The following is a 21855-nucleotide window of genomic DNA, read 5'->3' on the forward strand; positions in this document are numbered from 1 at the left end:
CCCTCCCCACCTTCAAGCGTAGCTTTGTTAACTATTTACCACGCTCTATACAGCAATAATCGACAACCCCAAAAATGTTCTACGTAGATCATTCAGCGTAAGAACACCACTTCGGTAAGTGGTCGCTTAACTGGAATCCGAAAAGAGCAGCCAGGATCTACCTACGCCGCATGCCACCGACATTACAAGGAGTGTCGGGAAACGGCACGGGTAGATCTTCCGGGGCATAAACGGTAGGACAACCGTGTGACGACAAGTTGGGCTTCTTGGTTACGACTAGGCGGTATATGCACTGTAGCGGCAAACAGCCGAAGCATTTTAATTTGCCCTTGTCACAGTGACGCGTCATTGAAACCAGCCGATGTTCGGGTAATCTCGTCGGATCTGAGTCTCGCGGAAAGCTGCGTATCAACGTTTCAGTTGAATCTTAATCAAGGACGTCGCCGAACTTGGCCAACCGTGTTTAGGATCTATGGGTTCCCGAGCTTCTTGAGTGCTCCAGCATTCCATTATTGCTTCTGATAGGGGCGTAATATTACGCAACTCATTTTACGGTTGTCAACTGCTTATCGGAGCTTTGTTATCGTAATTCTCTTTTTGATATTTCGATCCTCACGAACAAGTGGGATACTACAGTACCATTACGCCGGTACGCTGGGATTTTCGAAAGAAATATTTCCCGAATGGAATGCGGCATCATTACGTCAATAATACTGGGTTTGTGGCCTATTTTGAAATTCTGCACTTTAGAGACTAAAACGGTTTTAACGAATAGAGTCTACCTCCGCCGCAAGCTCTTCTCGCTCGTGGTGTTTGTGGCGACGGTAACGAATGGAGTAGGTACTTTACCTGCCACTCTCAATTGATCAATCGGGTCATGGAATTCCTCGTATTTTACGAATTAGTCGAATATAGCGGTATTAGACTAATATTAACCAATACGGTATTAGCCATCTACTAACGTGTTTAATAGTTTTCGGTGTAGTTCTCTGGCACCCAACAATAGCTCTCCAGAATAGAATTTATGCTGTATTGAGGACGTTGTAAGAAAAAAAAATACAATGCGACCAGTGCCAACGTCATACGCTACTACTATCTAGGCATTGTATCTCTAGGAATAGTACACGTAATCTTGACCACAGTCGGTTGTTACCGGCGTCTGAAAAGTACATGCACCAGTACGTACTTTAACTGTCAAGTTAGATCTGTGGAACCCAGCTGGTGCATGAATCGGTTGTTGTTTAAACCTACCGGCGCCATGGTATTTTGAAGTGGATTTGGCCCACCCAAAGACTTTGATAATCTACTTACTTCTTTGGGACTACTGCACCTATATACGGTAATACCTGGTAGAACAGTTCCTCAACATTCGATATACGCAGCCGTTAGTATTGTGCACCAATACGTTTTATTCTACCGCGCCGCTTCCAGTCATGGAAAGTTTAAACTTTTAGAAAACTAGCATACCAAATAAAAATGTCAGTAGGTATCTACTAATCAGCGTACAACTGGCCTCGATAACCTGGTAGTAGCGCTAATTAGCGACTTAAGTCAATGTTGGCTTTTCACCCGCCCAAGAATCAGATTTGGTGCCTAGCTAGCACCTATGATAATTAATCGACCTCAATTGTCCCTGGCAATAGTCAGTAATTTCATCTGCTGTGGTAAATAGCAGGTACATTTTGTAGTGCAGTCACGATAAAACATTTTTAGGTACAAAAACGTTCGTCCTTAACCAAGTACTACTATCTATCTGTGCACACTACAAATACATTTCGTGAATAGCAGTACACTGTGTAAATTAATGGTTTATCGTCATGAGCAAAATACAAAATAAAAAAAACGGTTAGTCCTTGGACTTCTTGGACTTCTTCTTCTCCTTCTTTTCCTTCTTCTCCTTGTCAGACTTTGACTTCTTGGACTTCTTTGATGCAGATTCTGGAGCAGTAGAATCCCTCTTGTGCTTCTTTGCTGGAGTCGCTGGCTCTGCAGACTTATCAGGCCCGTAGCCCGTAGCATAGTGCTGCAACTTGAGGTTTTCCTTCTGGGGCACAATTGGCTTTGGAATAACAACTTCAGAGTAGTCAATGTCAGGGACAATTGCTTCCTCGCTGATAGTAAATGCTTTGGTGACTTCCTTGCCGAGCGTCAGTTTCTCGCCGTTAGTATTCTTGATCGGGGCCATGACGCCGATTTTTTGCGTAATATCGTCCTCCCGGATAGTGTAGTGCTTCTTGCTTTGTTCAAAGGTACCAGATAGCGGCAGAGTCTTGATCTTTTCGAGATCAAACTTTGGCGGGACCTGGATCAGCCATACCTCCTTGCCTTTCAGCTTTGTCTTCTGAGGTTGTAAGCTGTATCCCGATGGACGACTCCACGATGAACTGCCAAACTCGTTAGACGATACAAATATGACAAAATATTTAAACAAATACACACCTTTCTGTCATTTCTTCTATGATTCTGTATGCCGATGATAAGAAATTTTCAATTTTTTCGGTAATAGCCCTGACGCATCGGCCGCGCGGAAGAACCACCCAAACCTTCTCAAAACTGAAAAATTTCACTTCAACTACCCTGAGCGGTGCGACACAAAGTTAAATGCGATTGCTAACCTCAGTCCCGCGTGCTCTGCCTAGAGCCATCCTGGCCAGGCCGGCCGTTGCTGCTCCACGGACCCTTTCTATGGGCGTACGGCGCTACTCGACCGAGGAGGAGCTCAAGAAGGAGCGGGAAGCGCACATCAAGCGACTCGAGAAGTACTACCCGCCTTCGCAGGTCAAGTCGATCCTCGCCGCGGAGTCAATGGTCACCCCGGAAATGTGGGAGAACCGACAGGAGAACCTGACCGAGTTCGCACCTATTTATACCTCTGATTTTGCCAAATACCACGAGCTGTATGACTTCCCGCAGCATGAGTGGTTGGATAAGTCCAAGCCATGGCAGCCGATCCCGGAGCGAATCCCGCCGGGTGTGTCATTGGAGCCCGACGAATACTCCGGAAGAGCCGCTAGCGCCATCAACATCACCAAGCTCGAGCAGCTGACGGGTCTTTCGGCCAGCTACATCAAGTCCCTGTCGGTGCGACAGATCACGCAGAAGCGAGTTGTCAACATGACCCGAAAAGGTAAGCAGCCAAGCTTCTACTCGCTTGCAATCGTGGGCGACCGAAACGGCCACATTGGTATTGGTGAGGGTCGAAATGCTATGCAGCCGTCCAAGGCCCTTTCTCAGGCCCACTGGAACGCCGTCAAGAACCTTGTTTACATTCCACGATTCGAGAACCGTACGATCTACGGTAAGATCAACCACAAATACCACTCTGTGCTTCTAGAACTGCGGCCGGCCCCACCAGGCCATGGGCTCCGGGTTAACCACGTTATCTACGAAATCTGCAAGTGTGCTGGCATCAAGGATCTGACTGGAAACGTTGGCCGATCGCGAAACCCAATGAACGTTGCTAAGGCGACCATCGAGGCTCTTTCTACGAAGCAGAGTATAATTGAAGAGATTGCTGCCTCCCGAGGAAAGAAGATCATTGACGTCACCAACACTTACTACAACTTCTAAATCCACATACCTGTACATAGCGAACTGTAATGCATATAACGAGTTGTATATCATTTGACCGAACGCAGGGCATTACCAAGTAATTATTAACGTTCGGTTACTACATGTAGTGATATGACGAGATGCTAGATCTTCCTGATTTGAAGGGATGTGTACCAGCTGTAATCTTGAATCCAATCTCCGCCAGTTACATCGATGATCTCAATTATCAACATGTAACCAATTATCGAGAGCACAACTCGCGCATCGTCCTATGAATCAGCTTAAAAACAACTAGCGTTCTCTAGTGGCGCATAAATATAAGATAAAGTTTCATCAATAGATACAATTTACAAACTTCAATTGATCATAACCATCGCTCGCAAATTCTTTGCCATACGGTAATCCGTACAGTCATTTAAGAACAGAGCTGTTAAACAAGCAAGGTATACGAAGGAGGAGTCTTCCAAATAGCTGGAATATCTATAAAGAAAGAACAAGTTATCAAATGCTATCGTGAAGTATATTACAAATACAAATGGTCATGACAAAATTACTTTCGGAGCTGTCGGGCATGTTGCTCAACCACCAATCGGTCACCCTTATACATCTGCGAAATGGCCGACTGTCGCTTGACGACCTCAAGTTGCTGGCGTCCCTTCTCTACCTCTCGCTGGATCTCGGCTGGATCCGTCAGGGAGCGGTTCGACAAAAAGGCGTCACGGGTACGCCTCAGCGCGTACTGCCGGAAGTTGTAGCCCGCAAGCCGGGCAGAGTATCGCAGCAGGTTCCGGTACAAAGAAATCGCCTCAGAAGACATTCTATTTCCAAATATGACGTAGAGAGACGGTAAAAGAATCTAATGAAGCTAGCTTTGCGGGTGGAGGGTTTTTGAATCGGACCGGCACCGGGTCCCCATGGCAAGGCTGAACGGTGACCCCGAGCGCATCGGATCTCCGACGTATGCGACTGTACTCGTCATAATGCGAGGAGTCGACACTGTGCGAGATTGAAAATTGAAAATTAAAAAATTAGCCTGCCTGTGAGAGGTTGATAAGAGAGATGAACATACTGCGGCATAGAGCGGGTCTGATAGTCGCTCGGCCACTTAGGGTGGTGCGAAGGATGTATTCCGCCGATGTGAAGTCGGATTTCCCTTCTCAGGGCGAGCTGAGCAGACTTAAGCAGCAGACCTCCGAGCTGCTCGATTCGGTCACTAATAAAAGTGCACCGGAGAGCCAGGCTTCTAAACCCTTGGCCCCCTTCGCGACGGACATTACAAGCTTCTTCGGAGAGCTCAAACAGAGTTCAGAAGGACAGGAAGCGCCTATATACCCCTTTGGATCAGCATTCGATCTCATTGACTGCCAGGAGCCGACCAAGGAGCAGATGTCCGAGCGAGTCAAGACACTGTTGGACACTCATCCTATTCAGTACATGTTGCGGCTCCAGGAGTGTGAAACTCCCGAGGAATTGCGGGATCGATGGTTGACTCAAGAGGAGTTCAATTACCACCTGCCTGCTCCACCCACCCACTCTGGAGAGCTAGAATTTATGCTTCCCCACTCGAGACTCATCGAGTACCTAGAGTTGATCAGGTACCAAGTGTGGAGACATCAGATCATTAGTGATTACCATGACAAGACGAGCGATATTTATTTCATGCCGGAGTATTCTGACCTTAACCGATCGCACTTCCTAGCATACAAGACGTTCAACTACGAGAAGCTATACTTGCGGGTTATGAGCGAGCATTATAACCTTTGCTGTGACGAGCGGATTTCCAAGCATGTGCACGAGACCACTAACGTCATGGCGCGAATTCTTAAGGATACTCCACTTAATCGGCACTACGTCAAGCGGTTGTTTGAATTTGCACACCGAAGCGCTCGAGATATGGGCAGTATGACGGATCTTAAGCATAACTTGTTCGCGCAAGCGACACATTGATGGCTTTTTAGCCCCTATGACTTGTATATATCGAACCTGCTACGAACTGCTTACACTAATAAAATATGTTGGACATTTAACTTATAAGTGCTGTTTGCGATTTCCTTTGCGACTACGTACAGCTGAGAACATTGAATTTGCAAGCTCGAATGAAGTGGGGGGTCCGGTACTGTCGTTGCGAAGAACTCTTCATTCGTGACTGGAAGACCAATTAGTGACGGCATTGGTCTACAGAGCGAGTTGCTATATGAGTACCTGTATTACAGCGCTATCTTCAAATACGTTCCGTACTCGATATGATCAGATATGTACTTTGAGAATCAGATACAGTACCTTGAAAAATGACATTACAAGATGGCGTAACAGAGTTAATAGCAGCTGGAAGATATGAAAGTACAAAGTACCGTGGCACTAGCCTGGCATATATTATCAGCCCTTCAATTCTGTATACAGTCAACTACTGTATATTGGTAGTGTCAGAAAAAGCCCCTCGTACTGAGGCGTGGGTATTAAGCCACTAACTAGACAATAGGAACGCTGTGGCCCATGTATGACATACCAAACCTATATATATGTACACGAGTATTTTTACAGAACCAACCGATCTTGACGACCTTTGAATACGTACTACCTCGTAAAAACAGTGTCAATTGGTCTTGAGCACCCGGCTAGCTCTAGCTTAGAGTTTACCACATTAGACTCTCCACCATTTTGATCATGAATATTGATCAACTTCCACGAAATTACAAGTATATGGACCATTTATAGTATCTAATAAATTGATTAGAAATATAATCCCCAAATAACACGTTTCCTCCAAATTTAGCTGATAACAGTACCGGTAGTTGGATCGTCGCGGGGTGCGCGGTACGCCCTGCTGCAAAAGTCACATCGGTCAACCCAAACATCCACATCCAGCAGGACAGCGACATCTTTGCAGCACAACACAAGATGAGCGGATTCGATTTCAACAAGAGCTTCCAGTCCCTCCAGGGCTCTGTCTCCGGACTGAGCTCCTCCTTTACGCCATTCGCTAAGCGGACCCAGCGCCTTATCCAAGAGAAGCTGGGCAATGCCGAAGAGAAGGTATGACGCGACACCACTACTGCGCCTCAGAACAAGGTGTGCTAACAATGTGAACGATAGACCGAGCTCCCAGAGGAGTACCTTGAGCTAGAGCGACGAATTGACGCATTGAAGCTTGTCCACACGAAGCTACTTCAGGTCACGTCGCAGTACGAGAACGAGGGCTACGATTACCCGCCAAACCTGCGGGAGTCCTTCGTCGACCTCAGCCGAACCATCAGCGAGAAAGTCACGACGCTCTCCCACGCGTCCTCTGCGCAGGAAGCCCAGCAGATTCTCACTTCGCCGGGCAGCAAGAAGGACCCTAAGACGTTGAACCATGCGCTGGGCCGGGCCGCTCTCGCGGGTTCCGAGTCGCTGGGCCCCAACGACGAGGTGCCGCTGGCCAGTGCCCTGCAGAAATATGCGGTAGCTGAGGAGAAGATTGGCGAGGCTCGACTTGCGCAGGACAACCTCATTGTCAGCCGTTTCAATGCGGCGTTCACGACGACGCTTAACACGTCGTTGTCCTATGCCGCCAAGGCGCGGAGGAACGTACACAACTCGCGACTCAATTTGGATGCGGCCAAGGCTGCGGCTAAGACGGCCAAGCCGGAGCGACAGTCCGAGGCCCAGGCCGAGGTCGAACAGGCGGAAGACGAGTTTGTCGCCGCGACCGAGGAGGCGGTGTCCGTCATGAAGAACGTGCTCGACAGCCCAGAGCCGCTGCGAAACCTGGTGGAGCTCGTCAATGCGCAATTGGCGTTCCACAAGGCCGCTTCCGAGGTGCTCAACCAGCTGGCCCCGGAGATTGAGCAGCTGCAGAACGACCAGGAGACCAAGTACCGGGAGTCTCGAGAGTCCGCCTAAACCTATATATCTATTATCTGACTTATTATTATGGCACATCCTTCTCCGCGAAGCTGCGGGGGTCTGGGGGCTGGCCCCCAGGTCAATTGAAGCACCCAAGTGTTCATATTCACGATGCTACAAAGTTCTACAGTTAGGGAACTCCCAGCAGCGTAACAAAATTTAGTCAGAGAGCTCCCAAACAGCGTAACAAAATTTTAGTAACGCAACGTCGCAACCTCCACCTCTACAAGGTTCAGAGACATGAGGGAATTGTCAAGCTCTCCGCGAAGCGGAGCCACGGGGGGCTGGGGGCTGGCCACCAGGTCAATTGAAGCACCCGAGTGTTCATATTCACAATGGTACAAAGTTCTACAGTTAGGGAACTCCAGCAGCGTAACGAAATTTTAGTAACGCAACGTCGCAACAGCATTACATACCTACTAGATTCAGAGAATTGAGGGGATTGTCAGGGGGGGGAGGGGGTGGGTTAGCTAGTAACAAACAGTTGAGCTTTGCTTCGGGGCTACTCTTCGTCTTCATCGTCAAGATACTCGGCCGTCCACTCAGCGGAGATATCCCATCGACTGCCTCGCGCGTTCTTGGAAACGTACTTGACGAATCGAAGGATGCCCTGGTCTCGCACAATGATCGAAAACACATTCCAGTTCGCGGGGTTGTTAAACAGCACTGGGCTGTCCTCCTCCTCAGGGTTATCGACAGTTGCGCCCCGGTACACCGCAGGGTCGGCCTTGGCATCCTCGTCAATTGTCATGGCAAGATCGTAACCTCCGACCTCACCGTCTTCCCACCCTTTAGTGGGAGTCAGGCCCAGAGTGGCCTCAAGCACAGGCTCAGAAGCATCGTGAGTAGTGGCGAGGGTAAAGTCAAATCCCGGCCTGAACCGGCGAGCAAGGACATAGGCGCCCGTAGGGTTCATTGCCGTGAACTTGGCCAGCCACCGCGTGAATGGCGCAGATTTAAACAGTTGTCGCAACTCCTGGAGCTTAGCATGGGCCTCGAGGCTGCCCTTCTCAACTGGGACTTCATTTGAACTCTCTTTGTCAAGATAGAGGTATCTAGCCTTGTGCGGTGGACGAGCTACATCCCATGGCTTGGGGACCTCCTTAGACGTTGTTGGCACTTTGGCCAGGTCGTCGACATCAATTGCCTGTCGCACTGCGGCAGCATAGTTCTTATTCAAGAAGTCTCGGATCTCGACAAGACTCTCCTCGACAAACACGTCGTTCAGCTTCGCCAGAGTCTCCTCCTTGAGCAGGTTCGGATTCAGGTACTTCGATAAATACTCAATGTCCTTGGACTCGTCGTTCCCCTCTACCTCTTCAAGCTGCTCGTACGCCCGCTTGGGGAAATCCATCTCCCGCAACTCTCGTGATTCAAGCTGCTTCAGCGATGAAAGAGCAGCCACGTCCTCTTCTTCGCCTTCCTTGTACCCCTCCTCGCCCTCCTGCGGGATGTGGAACCACCCAGAAATCGATAATCGCGGCTTGTCGACATAGACCTCTTCAACGTCATGGAAAGAGAGACCCGGTTGCACCTTGAAGAATGCCAATTGGTTCCACTGGGGCGGAATCGCCAAACTCCAGTCGGTCTCGGGAATGTTAGGCTTCAGGGTGGGATAGAGCCGCAAAGCTCCGCCCCATTTGGCGTCCCATGGTTCGTCTGGATCAGGTAGATAGAGGATGTACGAGACTCGCCTCGACCCAATTACGTCGTCGTGATTTAGTAGATGGCATCCTTTTTGGTACACATTGACAGAGAGATCCTTCTTGATGCCGGACAGGGGGCCGGACCCGGACACGTAGGACAGATATTCTCTGAACTTCTGCGAATAGAGCGCATTTCTCAGCCGATTGAGGCTGCCTAACCGCGAGAGCTCTTCGCTGTCCAGCCCGGAAAGGTTGGCGAGGTCGCCTGTCTGGTGGACTTTGTAAATGTCGGTTTCTTTCTTGGTGAAGTGGATCTCGTTCATGATCTCTTTTCTGACGTTTCGTAACAATTCGTCGTCAATGAGCTCGTTGATGACCCCGTGTTTGTATGGTTCCGAGGCTGCGATGGTCTCTTTCATCTCGTCCTGGGTCGCTTGGTCGAACAGACCTTTGGCGAACGCCGAAGAGAAATCCTCCTTCAGTCGTTTGGTCTCCGGGCCCTCTTCCTCAGTGCTTCGCTTAGGATTCGTCATTGTCTTTAGGGGAACTAGACGGTCTGCTATAAATTTTTCAATTTTTCAAAGTGGTCCGATAGGGTTTCACTTCGGTATCTTATCCGATCGTACCACCATCATCAAACCAGGGGCCTTCCTTCGATACACTATTGTTGATTTTAATGATCTTGATTAAAGCCCGTTGCCTAGGGCGAAAGAGGACTAATTTGAGTACATGGGGTTTCTAATATAATAACATTATCTACATTACAAAGTTCCAAATGAGGTCTGATCGGGTCGCTTTCCGGAGTGGTAGTCCGAACGAGAGAGCCTTTTTGCCGTACCGTAATTGAAGGCGAACATTCAAATACAAAGTAAGTAGAAGCAGCTGTACAAACCTTTCTCATCACTGGTCTTAATTCTCCTGGATACTCAGACCATTCGTATTGCCATTAATATTAGAATATCCTTTGATGAAATATCAGATGAGTTGGATAGTGCATGTCATGGTCGGAATGAATAATTTACATGGTATAAATATTGCTAATCAGCTGCCAGCACACCCGTAGTCCCAGGTATATGATGATAGCAGGTTAGTTAATAAATAATTTTATGCACCAGAGGAACCGAACTCCTTTGCCCACTCTTCAAACGCCCGTAAACCCTCCTTGGAAACACTCGGCCGGATCACTAGTAGACTGCACTCAAAGTCTTCCAATCGAATCGGCCTGATCTGCTCCCGAGGTGTAGTCAACAATGCCTCACCGAGCGACCGGAGAGGCCCCATGGCAGCATCCTTAGCCAGAGCTGTAATGTCCGAGCCGCTAAACCCTTCAGTAAGACCAAGCAACCGCTCGATATCGGCTTCGCTCAGAGCATGATTTTGGTGACTGAGGAGCTTGTTCAGCTGGTACTTACGCGTCTCTCGCTCCGGCAACGGTATATACTGGCGCCGCACAAACCTTCGACGCGCAGCTTCATCAATGCCCCAAGGCAGGTTCGTAGCTGCCAGTACAAGCACGCGCTGAACGTCGTCACGCTCGCGCCCCGCCGCTGCGCTCTGGAGCTCGCTCCACTGCACGAGGAACTCATTTTTGATTCGCCGCGACGCTTCGTGCTCGCCGGCCTCGCTTCGCGTCGACAACAGCGAGTCAATCTCGTCTACAAAAATAATGCTGGGTGCAAACTGCTTGGCCATGTAGAACAGAGCCCGTACTAACTTCTCCGACTCACCCAGGAACTTTGAGGTGAGGGAAGACGCAGAAATAGAAAAAAAGGTCGAGTTGGATTCGGTAGCAACCGCTCGAGCCAGCATAGTTTTACCAGTACCAGGAGGGCCGAATAGGAGCATACCTCTGGCGGGTTCACGCAACCCACTAAACAGATCGGGTCGCAGGAACGGGTATACGACCGCTTCCTTGAGCGAGCTTTTGGCCTGCTCTAACCCAGCAATGTCGTCCCAGTGCACCTCATCGCCGCGCACAACAATCTCGTTGAGGATCTGCTTGGCAGCGTTCTCGTCTATTCCCTTGAGCTCCTTCATGACTTTCTTGGCCTTCTTGTCGATCTCGGACATGTCCTTGGAGTCCTCTTCGGAGGACGATTCTTTGGTTTCCGCGTCTACGCCGGCAGGGACCAGTTTCTCTTGCACTTTAGTTGCTTGAGGCGGTTTCTGCTGTTGTTTTGGCGAAGGCCGTGTCGTATAGGAGGGCTTCTTGGCGGCTGTGGTCAATGGCGCGGTGCCTTTTCTAACAGAAGATGCAGGGTAGACGGTGGGTGGTCTAGTCACTTGTTTGGCTGCAGTCATAGAGGCTTTAGGTTTTGCCTTGGCTGCGGGGGTACTAGTAATCGGCGTTGAACGAGCGCTGGTTAGCTTTGGGCGCGGAGTAACTGCTCCTGGAGAGGTCGAATGTGCAATTGGCTTAGCAGGAACCGTTCTGACGACTTCAAATGAGAGTTTCGCTGGATGGGGGACGGCTTTAGATCGATCGCCCCATGCAAGGGTCGCGGCCTTATTCGCAGCAGGCTGCTTGGCGCCATTGGAAATCTTGCCCGGTTTCGCGGTACGCAATGTCCTGAGCATGGTATATTGCTGGGCACTAGGTTGTTGTGTTACTTTGGTCTGAGTCGAAGCAGCCTTGGCGGGTTTGGAGTTGCCAATTGACGGAGTCGAGTGTGATTTTGGTTTTGGTGGAGGTGGTTCCAGTGAATCTCGTGAGCTTCCTGGCGAGCTCGACGAGGAAACGGCCATTACTGGCTGGGTCTGAGATTGGTGTACTTGTACTGTACTTTCTGATTTTCTGTGCCTCGGTGGTGGAGGCGGGGGAGGCGGCTTTTGAGGCATGCTTGGCGGGGCATTGGGCTTAAGAACAGCAGTTGACTGTGATGGTTGAGCCGAGGATGTTGATTGAACAGGATTTAGCAGTGGTTGAGAAGAGGTTGTTACTGGCTGCTGAGGAATTGGGGGCTGCTGCTCAAAAAATGACATTGATGGCTGATAATGTGAAGTTGACGGTTGAAGTGGGCTTGTAATTGGTGCGCTTTTACTCGTAACAGGTTCCCTGGGCGGGGCTAATGACTGCGCAGAGGGATCGTACAGATTCAGCGCGGAGGGCTCAAAAGAGCCCTCAAAGTTTTTAAACAGGTCGTCAAAATTGTTCTTCTCTCCCTGTTTCCTTGTCATAAGAACATGGGCCGGTGGCTTAGGCGGCTTTGGTGGTGGAACCGAGCTCTTCCTGGCACTAATTCCAAACGCCGAGTCAAAGTACTCATTTGAGTACCCTACAGCCGATTCTTGTGGGGGCTGTCTACCAAAAGGGTTTCCTCCATTGTATCCTCCACTACTATAGCCTCCTCCATTGTAGCCACTGTCGCTTCCTACTCCGCTGGTGTAGCCACTACTGTAACCTCCTCTATTGTAGCCACTATTATAACCACCTCTCGAAGCATTCGGCGTCGAGTTCTTGCGAGCGGACAGATCTACCGAGGAGTGGTTATTACCCGGAGAAGTCACTGGGGACGCAGTGCTGGGCATGTCCAAGTAGGGCCCCTTTTGGTACTTGCGATACTCGAGGAACGAGATTCTGTCGTGACACTGCCGCTCAATATCGCGAATCGACTCCATGAGGCTCTTCTCGGACCCCGTGCGAGGTGCCGCGCTCATCTCGCTGAGTGCTTTGTTAATATCTCGCAACGTAGTGTTCCAAGCATCCAGCGCCTGACGAGGCTCACTTCGAGTTTCGAGCAGTATGGCCTTTACCGACGACTGGTACGCATCGTCGTACGTCCTCTGCAGGCTATCCTGAACAGACGGCCTTTGTCGAAACAGGTTCATGTCATATGGCGTATTTCTATTCCCAAAATTTTGTATGCAAAGCTCTTGCCTCAAAGCTGTCGTGTCATTAGTTCGTCTCAAACGGCGGGTGGGTTGCTACGCAAGGTCCGTTGTCGTGTGGTGGTGGTGGTGGGGGCGGAATTGCTTGTCTGAACTTTGCTCTCGTTTGGCTCCGGGGTGATCTCGAGGCAGAATTTCTCTCTCCACTCTGGGACCAATTCAACCGTGTGTGATGTCTTCAGATCTAAAAATGGTTTCTTCAAATCACAGCGCCTTGTAACAAGAAACACAAACAACACGAATGGTCGCCGCCCCCGCCGTTGGAATGGAATGACGTACTTGTCTAACCTTCGCCGCGCGGCTCACTTGGTGCGGCTCACCAGCTCAATCAATTGAAGCAGCGAACTAATGGGGGGACCAGTCCCCCCAAACCCCCCTGGGGCTCCGCTTCGCGGAGAGGCTGTAGACAACTAATTGACTGTTTTCCTTCAGCAAGATATCCGCGAAGCGGAGCTACGGGGGTTTGGAGGCTGGCCCCCAAGTCAATTGAAGCAGCGTACTTTTGGGGGGACCAGTTCCCCTCAAACCCCCGTGGAGCTCCCCTTCGTGGAGAGGTTGTAGACACTAATTGACCGTCTTCTTTAGTTATATCAGCAAGAGGTCTCCGCGAAGCGGAGCTACGGAGGTTTGGCGGCTGGCCCCCAAGCCGTACTGGGCTAGTGGTGGTGGAAAAGTCGGTGGTGGGTGCTGATAATTACGCTGAGTGCCTGGCTGTACGCGGGAGTGGGGGGAATTGGGGCTTTTTTTTCAGCACCGCGGGAGGGACGACGCTGAAGCACAGACAAGAGCGATGAGATCGATTCGAGCATTGACGCGGGTGGCTCCGTTGGCGCGGGCGACAATTGCCAGGACGAGCCGGGTAGGCCATGCTGGCGTACGGTTCTACTCCGAGGAAAAGAAGCCCGAGGCGGCGAAGAAGAGTGACTCGATCCTGACGGACGACCTGCTAGCCCAGGCTGGCATGGAAGTGCCCGAGAAGGACGCCCCGAAGCAGGAGCAGGCTTCTGGGGAGGAAGCCGAGGGTGGCGCCAGCGAGGAACAGAAGAAGCGGTGGGCCGGTACGGCCAAGAAGTCGTCGGACAAGTCCTCGACGGACTTGAAGCGGGAGCGACGAAGCAACATGGCGTACTTTGCCATGCTTGGTATGGCGCTTGGGTACACAGGCTTCCTGGCCCGAGAATGGGATGATGAGGAGGAGGCCCAGCGTCATTCTGAGGTGCCGGAAGGGTACTCTCCAGCTGCGTGCTACGGGCGGGTTGCGGCGCGAGTCAGCGACCTGTTCAACTACTTCAACGACCCCGTGTTCGAGAAGCTGCTGCCGGACCCATTGCCGGAGCCATACGGGCGGCCACTGACGCTGGTGTTGGGCCTCGACGACGTGCTCATCCACAGTGAGTGGACGCGGGAACACGGCTGGCGAACGGCCAAGCGACCGGGGCTTGACTACTTCCTGGGGTACCTGGCGCAGTACTACGAGATTGTGGTGTTCTCCTCCAACTACATGGTGAATTCGGAGAAGGCGGTGGCGAAGCTGGACCCGTACCGATCCTCTATTTCGCACGCGCTGTTCCGAGAGGCGACGCGGTACAAGCACGGTAACGTCGTCAAGGACATCTCGAGTCTCAACCGGGATCCGTCCAAGGTCATTATGGTCGAGTGCAACCCGGAGGCGTATTCACTGCAGCCCGACAACGCTGTGCATCTCGACCCGTGGCTAGGCACGGCCGGTGACAAGGACCTGGTGCGACTCATTCCGTTCCTCGAGTGGATCGCTGCGCAGAACGTCAAGGACGTGCGGCCCATTCTCAAGTCATTCCAGGGCACCCATGTGCCTGAGGAGTACGCGCGGCGAGAGGCCATTGCGCGAAAGAAGTTCGAGGAGGAGTTCCGGGAGCAGTATTCCAGGACCGGTGGTGGCTGGGCGGCCAAGTTCTTGGGCATTCAGCCCCAGGCACCGCCTACGCCCATGATGCCGATGGACTATGTTCGCCAGGAGGGTCAGAAGGGCTATGAAGCATTCCAGAAGTACCTTGCCGAGCACGGTGAGAAGATTCTCGCCGAGGAGAAGGAGCGGGAGAAGCAGATTCTCAACGAGCAGAAGTTCACTCTCAACAAGCTAGTCACCGAGGGTCTGCCTAAGCCGGAGGAAATTGCTGCCCGACAGGCTGAGCTTGAGAAGGAGGCCCAGCAGCAGCTACAACAGCAGCAGAAGAACTAATAATTTTCTGTAAATTTCTTTGTTTATCTTTGTATATAGTGTAAACCGTCATGTTACCATTCCATTCGTTGTAGCTCTTTCCTTTGCTCTTTCTTTTGCAGCTCTGGTGCGCGGAAGATGATTGTGATTAAGCCCATTGACTAGGGGAAAAAACTCTTGGTCTCTCTAACTTATTGGACTCTTTACTTTATAAGCTGCACGTATAATCAATTGATCAAATGCATCTGTGCCATTGTAATGAACAGCCAGCCTTCCCGTACTAGTATACAACAGCTTACTAGTCTCAAGACTATCGAAAAAAGTATATTCAACTGTATCCGGGAACAGCTGGGCCCTTTGAAGCTGAGGGAGGCTATATTTACTGCTAAAACATATGAACGTACTGAACAATTAATCCCATCCTAAGTTGTACATATAATTACTTCAGTATATAGTTTTAACAGCTCCACGATTAAGTGATACACTACCGGTACACTATAGTACAATCACAGCAGGCTGCGGAAGTGCATTGATGTTCTATCTGTCACTACCATGCCCATTCCTTGATACGATGTATTACCACACTTCCGAAACATTGTAATACCAGCAACAAAATAACCTCCGCGAAGCGGAGCTACGGGTGCTTGAGGGCTGGCCCTCGAATAACCTCTCTCGTGCGGCGCCGATTAGGGTTGAGGTGTGCGCCGCACGTAACTAGACTCCCCTGAAACTTATCATAATTAAGTAACACCACCGCGCGTTGTGTGTGAGTGTGTGAACTTCCGACGTGGCCCAATCCTTGGGAAAGAGCTCTCTATACGGTACGCGAGAATGAAGATGCTGAAGCGATTCGTGGCAGTGTCACTTCTGGCAGTGAGCTGTGCCGGTGAAGCGGTGCGGCCCGTGTTCGAGAATGTCAATTTCCAGCAGACGCTGGACGTGACGGGGTCTTTCATCAAGCGAACGCAGTTCATCACGGTGCGCAACACGGGCAGCGAGACCGAGACTGCGTACCTGTACGCAATTGAGCCCGAGCTCGCCCCGCACGTGTCTGTGCTCGAGGTGCACGATGGCAAGACCAATGCTATCGTGCCGGCGCTCGAGACCTCGGTCGAAGAGAGCCCCGAGGGAGCCAGGTTCTACCGGCTGGCCATCCCGCCGCTGGGACCCAACGAGCAGGCGGATCTCATCATTGCCCAGGCGATCACGGGCCTGCTCGAGCCTCTGCCGGAATCGGCAAAGCAAGAGGACCCGCAGTATATGTCCACGAAGCTCTCGAGGTACCCGTACAGCGCATATACGACCAAGGAGGCGGTGATTCGGTTCAAGACGCCAGGCAGAAACTTTGAGGACCTCGAGTCGGCGGGTGACATCCCCGAGGTCAACGGAGCCATGGTCAAGTACGGGCCGTACAAGGCAATTGGGCCGTACTCGGCCAACCCCATCAAGATCCGGTTCGAGAACCCACTGGCCCTGGTCAAGACCACTAAGCTCGACCGCGACGTGTGGGTTTCGCACTGGGGCAATTCTATTTCGTTTGAAGAGACGTACTGGCTAACCAACTTTGGCACCAAGCTCAAGGACTCGTTCTCGAGGTTGCGATTCCAGCGGCCCCAGAGCAAATTTACGCTGAACGTGGCGGCACTCAAGGAGCTGGCTATCAAGGTGGGCCCAAATGCACGAGAGCCCTATTATACTGATTTGGTGGGTAATGTGTCGACGAGCAGGTTTAGAAACTCCGACGGCGGGTCCCTGTTTGAGATCAAGCCACGGTACCCGGTGTTTGGCGGCTGGAACTACAACTACACGATTGGGTGGTCCCAGGACCTTGACCGGTATGTCAAGGAGATCGACTCCGATGTCTATTTATTGAAGGTGCCGTTCATTGAGGGCCCAGACAACATGTACTATGACGAGGTGAATATCAGCATAATCTTGCCGCAAGGCGCCCAGGAGGTGTCGGTGCTGTCGCTGTTTGGCAACGACGCGCGAGAGGATGTGACTTACTCGTTCCTTGATTCGGTTGGGCGACCGACCATTCGAATGGGCTATGAGAATATTATTGACAGCCATCGGCGGGGCGAGGTTTACATCCAGTATAAGTATACAGAGGCAGCGCATCTCAGCAAGCCGTTGAGCATTTCTGGCCGAATCGGTGCCGTGTTCCTTGTGCTCCTCATTGCTGGTCGATTGCTGGCATAGACTGTAATAATAAAAATTCGTGAAGCTGCAGTGTGAACTCGAGGGTCGGTCATTCACGTTTGAACACGCTAGTAAATAGGTAGAGCTACAGTTTTCTCCAGGTCACTTTTTCAACGCACTCCGGCTTGCGCTTATTGTCTTTCAAAACACCAATCAGCTTAAGCTCAGCTATTCCCTGAACAAACCAAGCTAAGGCTCGTTCTTCATCGTCCGCTTCTTCGCCGATTCGGGCCTTGAACGCGACAAAATAGTCGTATAGATTAATATGGACCGACGACTCGCGACTCAGCTCGTAGAGAATGCTGAGGTGAGGATCGCGCTCAATGTTTCCAAGATAGTGCCTCGGATTGGAAAGTGCCGTTTCAATGGCCCCTCGATAAGTCGGCAGGAATGCTGACTCTAGCAACGACACGTGATCAATGAATAGAACTTCTTGCATAAATAACTTTTGATAGGGAAAGTCAAGTTCCGCAATGAACTCACTGACATTATTCGCTACCGCGTCGGCACAATCTTCGTCGCTGCCAATGAGAGTGTACAGGTCCTGTGATAGCTTAGCAAGACAGTCCAAGTGCTCATACTCGGAGAATCCGTCCAGAAGCTCGATAATGTTCTCCGTAGTGGCCTTCTCCAACAACACGAGCAAGTGCTTGATTTCTTGCTTCTGCGAAAGCGACCCAGAAAGGCCCAGCAGATACAGATCCGTTCTATTAAACCCAGTAGGATCCTTGAATACTTTCTCGAGACCTTCAACAATAACTGTTTTTACCAGCACTCGCTGAGCATAAGACCTAACCGCCAATACTGCAGCTGGAAGAGCTTCCTTAAGTAGCACTGCGTCGTTTGTCATAAGTTCCTTCACCAGCAAAAACTCCTTCTTCTCTACCAAGCTCTCGACCCAAAACCGAAACGACGACAGCATTCTGACTTGCCTGGCATCAAACTGTGCGGCCAGCGCTAATATTGACTCCTCGCTGGTACACTGCGAAAATACTGCAAACGGGTTAGAATAGTAATGCGTCATGTAAAGGTATTTTAGAGACATGGTAAAGGTGTCCTCCGAGTCTAAACTCTCCAATTGACGCTGGTATAGGCTACTCATAACCTTGGGCCCAGGGAATAATGTGTATGCATCGGGCTTAAATATGACATCGTTGACAATCGTAGTTGTGCTATCATGCAAAAGCGCCTGGAATGGCTGGGCGTCGAGCTTCCTCACGCACGATTGTGCTAATCGTTCCTGGAGGATCTCAATTGACGTCGAGGCACCAAGGATTAGCTTGATTGGCATTTTCGATGTGTATGACTGAAGTAGCGAGATCACCTGGCCAAGCACGGCCATGCTAAATAAATCTGCATCTTCAAACGAAATTATCACCTGAGTATCTGCGGGCAGGGTTCCATACCAGTCCAGCAACAGATCAAGATCATACTTCACTCTTTTATCGATGCTACTCGCGAAACCTTCGGTCAGATGGCTGATTATTAGTTTCAGAGTCGTTTTGAGTGAATTGCACTCTTTGGATGTCAGAGAGACGATACGCACATTCTCCTTAGAAATAATCTTCTTTCGCAACTGAGTGAAAAATCGCAAATGGTTCGCAATGTTCGCTCCAGTTAGAACCACTGCAGTTTTAATCTTCAACATACTCCATAAATTGGGTTGCTGCAGACCTGTCACATATGTGGCAATATCCTCCAGAATCTGCGCATTTGAACGGTAGAGAAGGCTATCAATCCGCGATTGCTGCTCCTTCCATGCTTTAATGAAGAGCTCCCATCGCAAAATGACGCGTTCCTCGGGTTCTTTGCCTCCGAGAAGCCGAATAAATGGAACTTCTTTAGACTTCAATAAGTTCGTCTCGTACTGTAACGCGTGTTGAAAGTTGTCATCAAAATGTATGGTCTGGGGCTTCTTCCTGTCTAGAAAATATGTCGTCTTTCCCCAAGTTAGTATTTCAACACTTGCCTTTACTCCTTTTTTCTTAAACTTACTAACTGACTGTATCTGTCCCTATCATCTAGCCTTTTCGTCATTCTTATCTTGAGCTTTGACCTGTGAAGGTTTTGCGGTGCGCATCGGGGATTTTCGTGTCTCCGGCACTTTATAAATCCGGATCAGAGTCCTCTACCAGTATATATGTACAATCGAGTTATAAATTGATTAAAGTGCGCATATAAAGCAGTATTTATATATAATTAGTTAAATCTTAAATCACGTAAAGTAGTGTGGCTTTGCCAGATATCTTTTCCGGAGACTCATTCCAAAGAAGCACCCCGCTATCACCCCTCCCCGACTTTCCATCAAGATTGGCCGTCCCACGGTAAATTCTAAGCTCAAGCAACTATGAGTTGATCAGGCTATACCACCTAGCCCGCAAAAAGGTGGAGTATAAATGGCCATTGGGATTCTTAATGACGACCCCTAATATTCAGACACACCAGTAACATAAATCAAGCTCGCCTGCATAATCAAAGTATGTTGTGCTTTTTCTTTAACTCCTCCAGATTCTTTCGTCGCTCCTCCAAATCTTGCTTTCCAACATTAAGCTTGTCGACCGAGTGGAAAGTCACTACAAGATATCTGTTATGAAAATTGAATCCTGACAGTTTTTCTCTCGCTGCACTCGCGTCCTTCATGTCTTCGTATACAACATAGGCCGTTCCTTTGGTCGTTGAAGAATTACCAGTTCTTATCTGCCTAGAGAACTCGTCAGGAATTGAATCCAAAACTGCAGTAAACTGCAGTACCAAGTAATAAACTCACCTGATGGCACCAAACTTCCCAAAGAGATCGTAAAGCTCCTCAGCTGTAACGTCATACGCTAGGTTCTTTACGTAGAGCATCGGAAACTCTTGTCCAGCATATTTCTTTCGACAATTAGCTCTCTATCGCGCGTTCCCAGCCTTGATTACTCACCCAGGACATTTTTAGAAGTAAGATCTCTAAGAATGCCACTTCTATTGTATCCTCTTTCAGTTGAAGAAGCTCGAATCCGTTCCAGTACTCAAATTTCAGCTATCCTATATTATATTTAATCCCATATATAAATGCCAAATCGTGTTGGTAAGACGGAGATCAAAGTGCACAAGATATATCACGTATTTCCTGAGGCTGTTACAATCTTAGCAGAACAGGAGCTCGGAACGGTAGCGACGCCCTGGGACATGTATCTCTGCGTGCGCACGCGTCAGGTCCCATTCTCTCCCCCTCCCCTGATAAGTGAGTTTATATCCCAACCCGCGCTCCCTGTAAGTACAGTACCTGTACTTGTGTTGGGTGTAAAAAAAGTAGACTTGTAGGAATACGTTAACTCCCTCCCGAAGTCAATCGGTATTATAAAAGCCACGATTCCCTCTATTTACTCTTTTCCTTTCCTTACCGTCTTTGATGTAGACACTCCGGTGTCTAACCTTGTACTTTCGTATAAATTAGCGTCTATTGAGGTATAGCGGTTCGGTGAGTGTCCGGTGTGGACAGGCTCGGCGAGTGACCGATGTAGACAGGCTCGGAGAGTGACCGAAGTGAAACGGTTCGGAGAATAGCCGAGCTGCGGAATCGGAACATCGGCGATGAAGCGAAGGAGAATCACACCGGTGGCATGAAAGATAAATTGAGGGAAGTTCCCATGGTTGGAGAAGTAAGCAAATAGACAGTAATGCAGGAACTCACCGGGGACCAAGTCTCTGACACACAACCAGTAGCTGCGACAGAATGAATGGATAAGGATCCATTAATCTAACAAGCGTCATGTATGCTGTATAAGTTAACTGATATTTGACATCCAACAACATGTAGTGGATTTTTCGAAGCGCCGAAAGTGGCTCTATCATGTCAAAAAAGTTGTTGAGGTATAGCGGTTAGGAGAGGAACCGAGGAATACCGGTTAAGAGAGGAACCGAGGAGTACCGGTCCGGCAATGGAGTGAGAGATAAAAGGAGGAGTTTCCCATGGTTGGAGAAGTAAGCAAATAGACAGTAATGCAGGAACTCACCTGGGACCAAGTCTCTGACACACAACCAGTAGCTGCGACAGAAAGAATGGATAAGGATCCATTAATCTAACAAAAGTCTCCCTTGAAATCGTACAAAAATTGTATCAATCGATAGCCAGAGAGCTGAATCGTAAGTATCCAAAATATTACGTCTCAATTCCTATTCTACAGTTATGACTGAAAGCCTCGGAGATACCATTTTTTTGGTGGCCGTCAAGAAAATCGATCGCACTTTTCTATGGTGCGGCTGAAGCATCTTCCAAGAACTCAAAATTCGGACTCTCCAATCGCCATAAAAACTAGACCAATTTGTAGCCCTGAATCTCTAGTTTCTGCTGCCGTAAAAAAAGGTATGGTGCCATATGTTGGAGGCTAAATAGATCTAGGCAATAGATTCCTATTATGGCTCCTGGGGGGTTGGGGTGTGAATACCTTGAGTACAGATGTTAGCAAGAACAACAATATCAATGTTGGACAGGCGAACAAGTAC

The 21855-nt window shown here is 49.7% G+C and overlaps 11 protein-coding genes across 11 annotated transcripts; 5 read left to right on the top strand and 6 right to left on the bottom strand.

Moving 5' to 3' along the window:
- Nucleotides 1-1846: 1846 nt before the first annotated feature.
- Nucleotides 1847-2450, bottom strand: RPA34 (DNA-directed RNA polymerase I subunit RPA34; the record flags this gene model as incomplete). The annotated part of the gene is made up of 2 exons (XM_076684067.1): nucleotides 1847-2384; nucleotides 2440-2450. 2 exons carry the CDS (start codon nucleotides 2448-2450, stop codon nucleotides 1847-1849), a joined length of 549 nt encoding a protein of 182 aa, XP_076541821.1.
- A 151-nt stretch (nucleotides 2451-2601) lies between these two features.
- On the top strand, nucleotides 2602-3570 carry MRPS5 (mitochondrial 37S ribosomal protein uS5m MRPS5; the record flags this gene model as incomplete). Its single annotated transcript, XM_076684068.1, has 1 exon — nucleotides 2602-3570. One exon carries the CDS (start codon nucleotides 2602-2604, stop codon nucleotides 3568-3570), a length of 969 nt encoding a protein of 322 aa, XP_076541822.1.
- A 532-nt stretch (nucleotides 3571-4102) lies between these two features.
- On the bottom strand, nucleotides 4103-4369 carry ISD11 (Isd11p; the record flags this gene model as incomplete). Its single annotated transcript, XM_076684069.1, has 1 exon — nucleotides 4103-4369. One exon carries the CDS (start codon nucleotides 4367-4369, stop codon nucleotides 4103-4105), a length of 267 nt encoding a protein of 88 aa, XP_076541823.1.
- A 305-nt stretch (nucleotides 4370-4674) lies between these two features.
- TRVA0_012S03092 (uncharacterized protein) lies at nucleotides 4675-5499 on the top strand (the record flags this gene model as incomplete). The annotated part of the gene is made up of 1 exon (XM_076684070.1): nucleotides 4675-5499. One exon carries the CDS (start codon nucleotides 4675-4677, stop codon nucleotides 5497-5499), a length of 825 nt encoding a protein of 274 aa, XP_076541824.1.
- A 951-nt stretch (nucleotides 5500-6450) lies between these two features.
- TRVA0_012S03114 (BAR domain-containing protein) lies at nucleotides 6451-7434 on the top strand (the record flags this gene model as incomplete). Its single annotated transcript, XM_076684071.1, has 2 exons — nucleotides 6451-6585; nucleotides 6646-7434. The coding sequence occupies 2 exons, from the start codon at nucleotides 6451-6453 to the stop codon at nucleotides 7432-7434; spliced, it is 924 nt and encodes a 307-aa protein (XP_076541825.1).
- A 505-nt stretch (nucleotides 7435-7939) lies between these two features.
- TPA1 (oxidative DNA demethylase) lies at nucleotides 7940-9616 on the bottom strand (the record flags this gene model as incomplete). The annotated part of the gene is made up of 1 exon (XM_076684072.1): nucleotides 7940-9616. One exon carries the CDS (start codon nucleotides 9614-9616, stop codon nucleotides 7940-7942), a length of 1677 nt encoding a protein of 558 aa, XP_076541826.1.
- Nucleotides 9617-10187: 571 nt separating this feature from the next.
- On the bottom strand, nucleotides 10188-12911 carry SAP1 (putative AAA family ATPase SAP1; the record flags this gene model as incomplete). The annotated part of the gene is made up of 1 exon (XM_076684073.1): nucleotides 10188-12911. One exon carries the CDS (start codon nucleotides 12909-12911, stop codon nucleotides 10188-10190), a length of 2724 nt encoding a protein of 907 aa, XP_076541827.1.
- Nucleotides 12912-13761: 850 nt separating this feature from the next.
- Nucleotides 13762-15189, top strand: TIM50 (protein translocase subunit TIM50; the record flags this gene model as incomplete). The annotated part of the gene is made up of 1 exon (XM_076684074.1): nucleotides 13762-15189. The coding sequence occupies one exon, from the start codon at nucleotides 13762-13764 to the stop codon at nucleotides 15187-15189; it is 1428 nt and encodes a 475-aa protein (XP_076541828.1).
- Nucleotides 15190-15999: 810 nt separating this feature from the next.
- OST1 (dolichyl-diphosphooligosaccharide--protein glycotransferase subunit OST1) lies at nucleotides 16000-17370 on the top strand (the record flags this gene model as incomplete). The annotated part of the gene is made up of 1 exon (XM_076684075.1): nucleotides 16000-17370. The coding sequence occupies one exon, from the start codon at nucleotides 16000-16002 to the stop codon at nucleotides 17368-17370; it is 1371 nt and encodes a 456-aa protein (XP_076541829.1).
- An 85-nt stretch (nucleotides 17371-17455) lies between these two features.
- Nucleotides 17456-19407, bottom strand: ORC3 (origin recognition complex subunit 3; the record flags this gene model as incomplete). The annotated part of the gene is made up of 2 exons (XM_076684076.1): nucleotides 17456-19309; nucleotides 19366-19407. 2 exons carry the CDS (start codon nucleotides 19405-19407, stop codon nucleotides 17456-17458), a joined length of 1896 nt encoding a protein of 631 aa, XP_076541830.1.
- Nucleotides 19408-19842: 435 nt separating this feature from the next.
- On the bottom strand, nucleotides 19843-20299 carry TRVA0_012S03246 (RNA recognition motif domain-containing protein; the record flags this gene model as incomplete). The annotated part of the gene is made up of 3 exons (XM_076684077.1): nucleotides 19843-20071; nucleotides 20138-20241; nucleotides 20291-20299. 3 exons carry the CDS (start codon nucleotides 20297-20299, stop codon nucleotides 19843-19845), a joined length of 342 nt encoding a protein of 113 aa, XP_076541831.1.
- Nucleotides 20300-21855: the final 1556 nt, after the last annotated feature.

Source organism: Trichomonascus vanleenenianus (assembly GCF_965637985.1).
Source record: "Trichomonascus vanleenenianus strain CLIB 3782 genome assembly, contig: TRVA0_012S, whole genome shotgun sequence".
NCBI lineage: Eukaryota > Fungi > Ascomycota > Dipodascomycetes > Dipodascales > Trichomonascaceae > Blastobotrys > Blastobotrys vanleenenianus.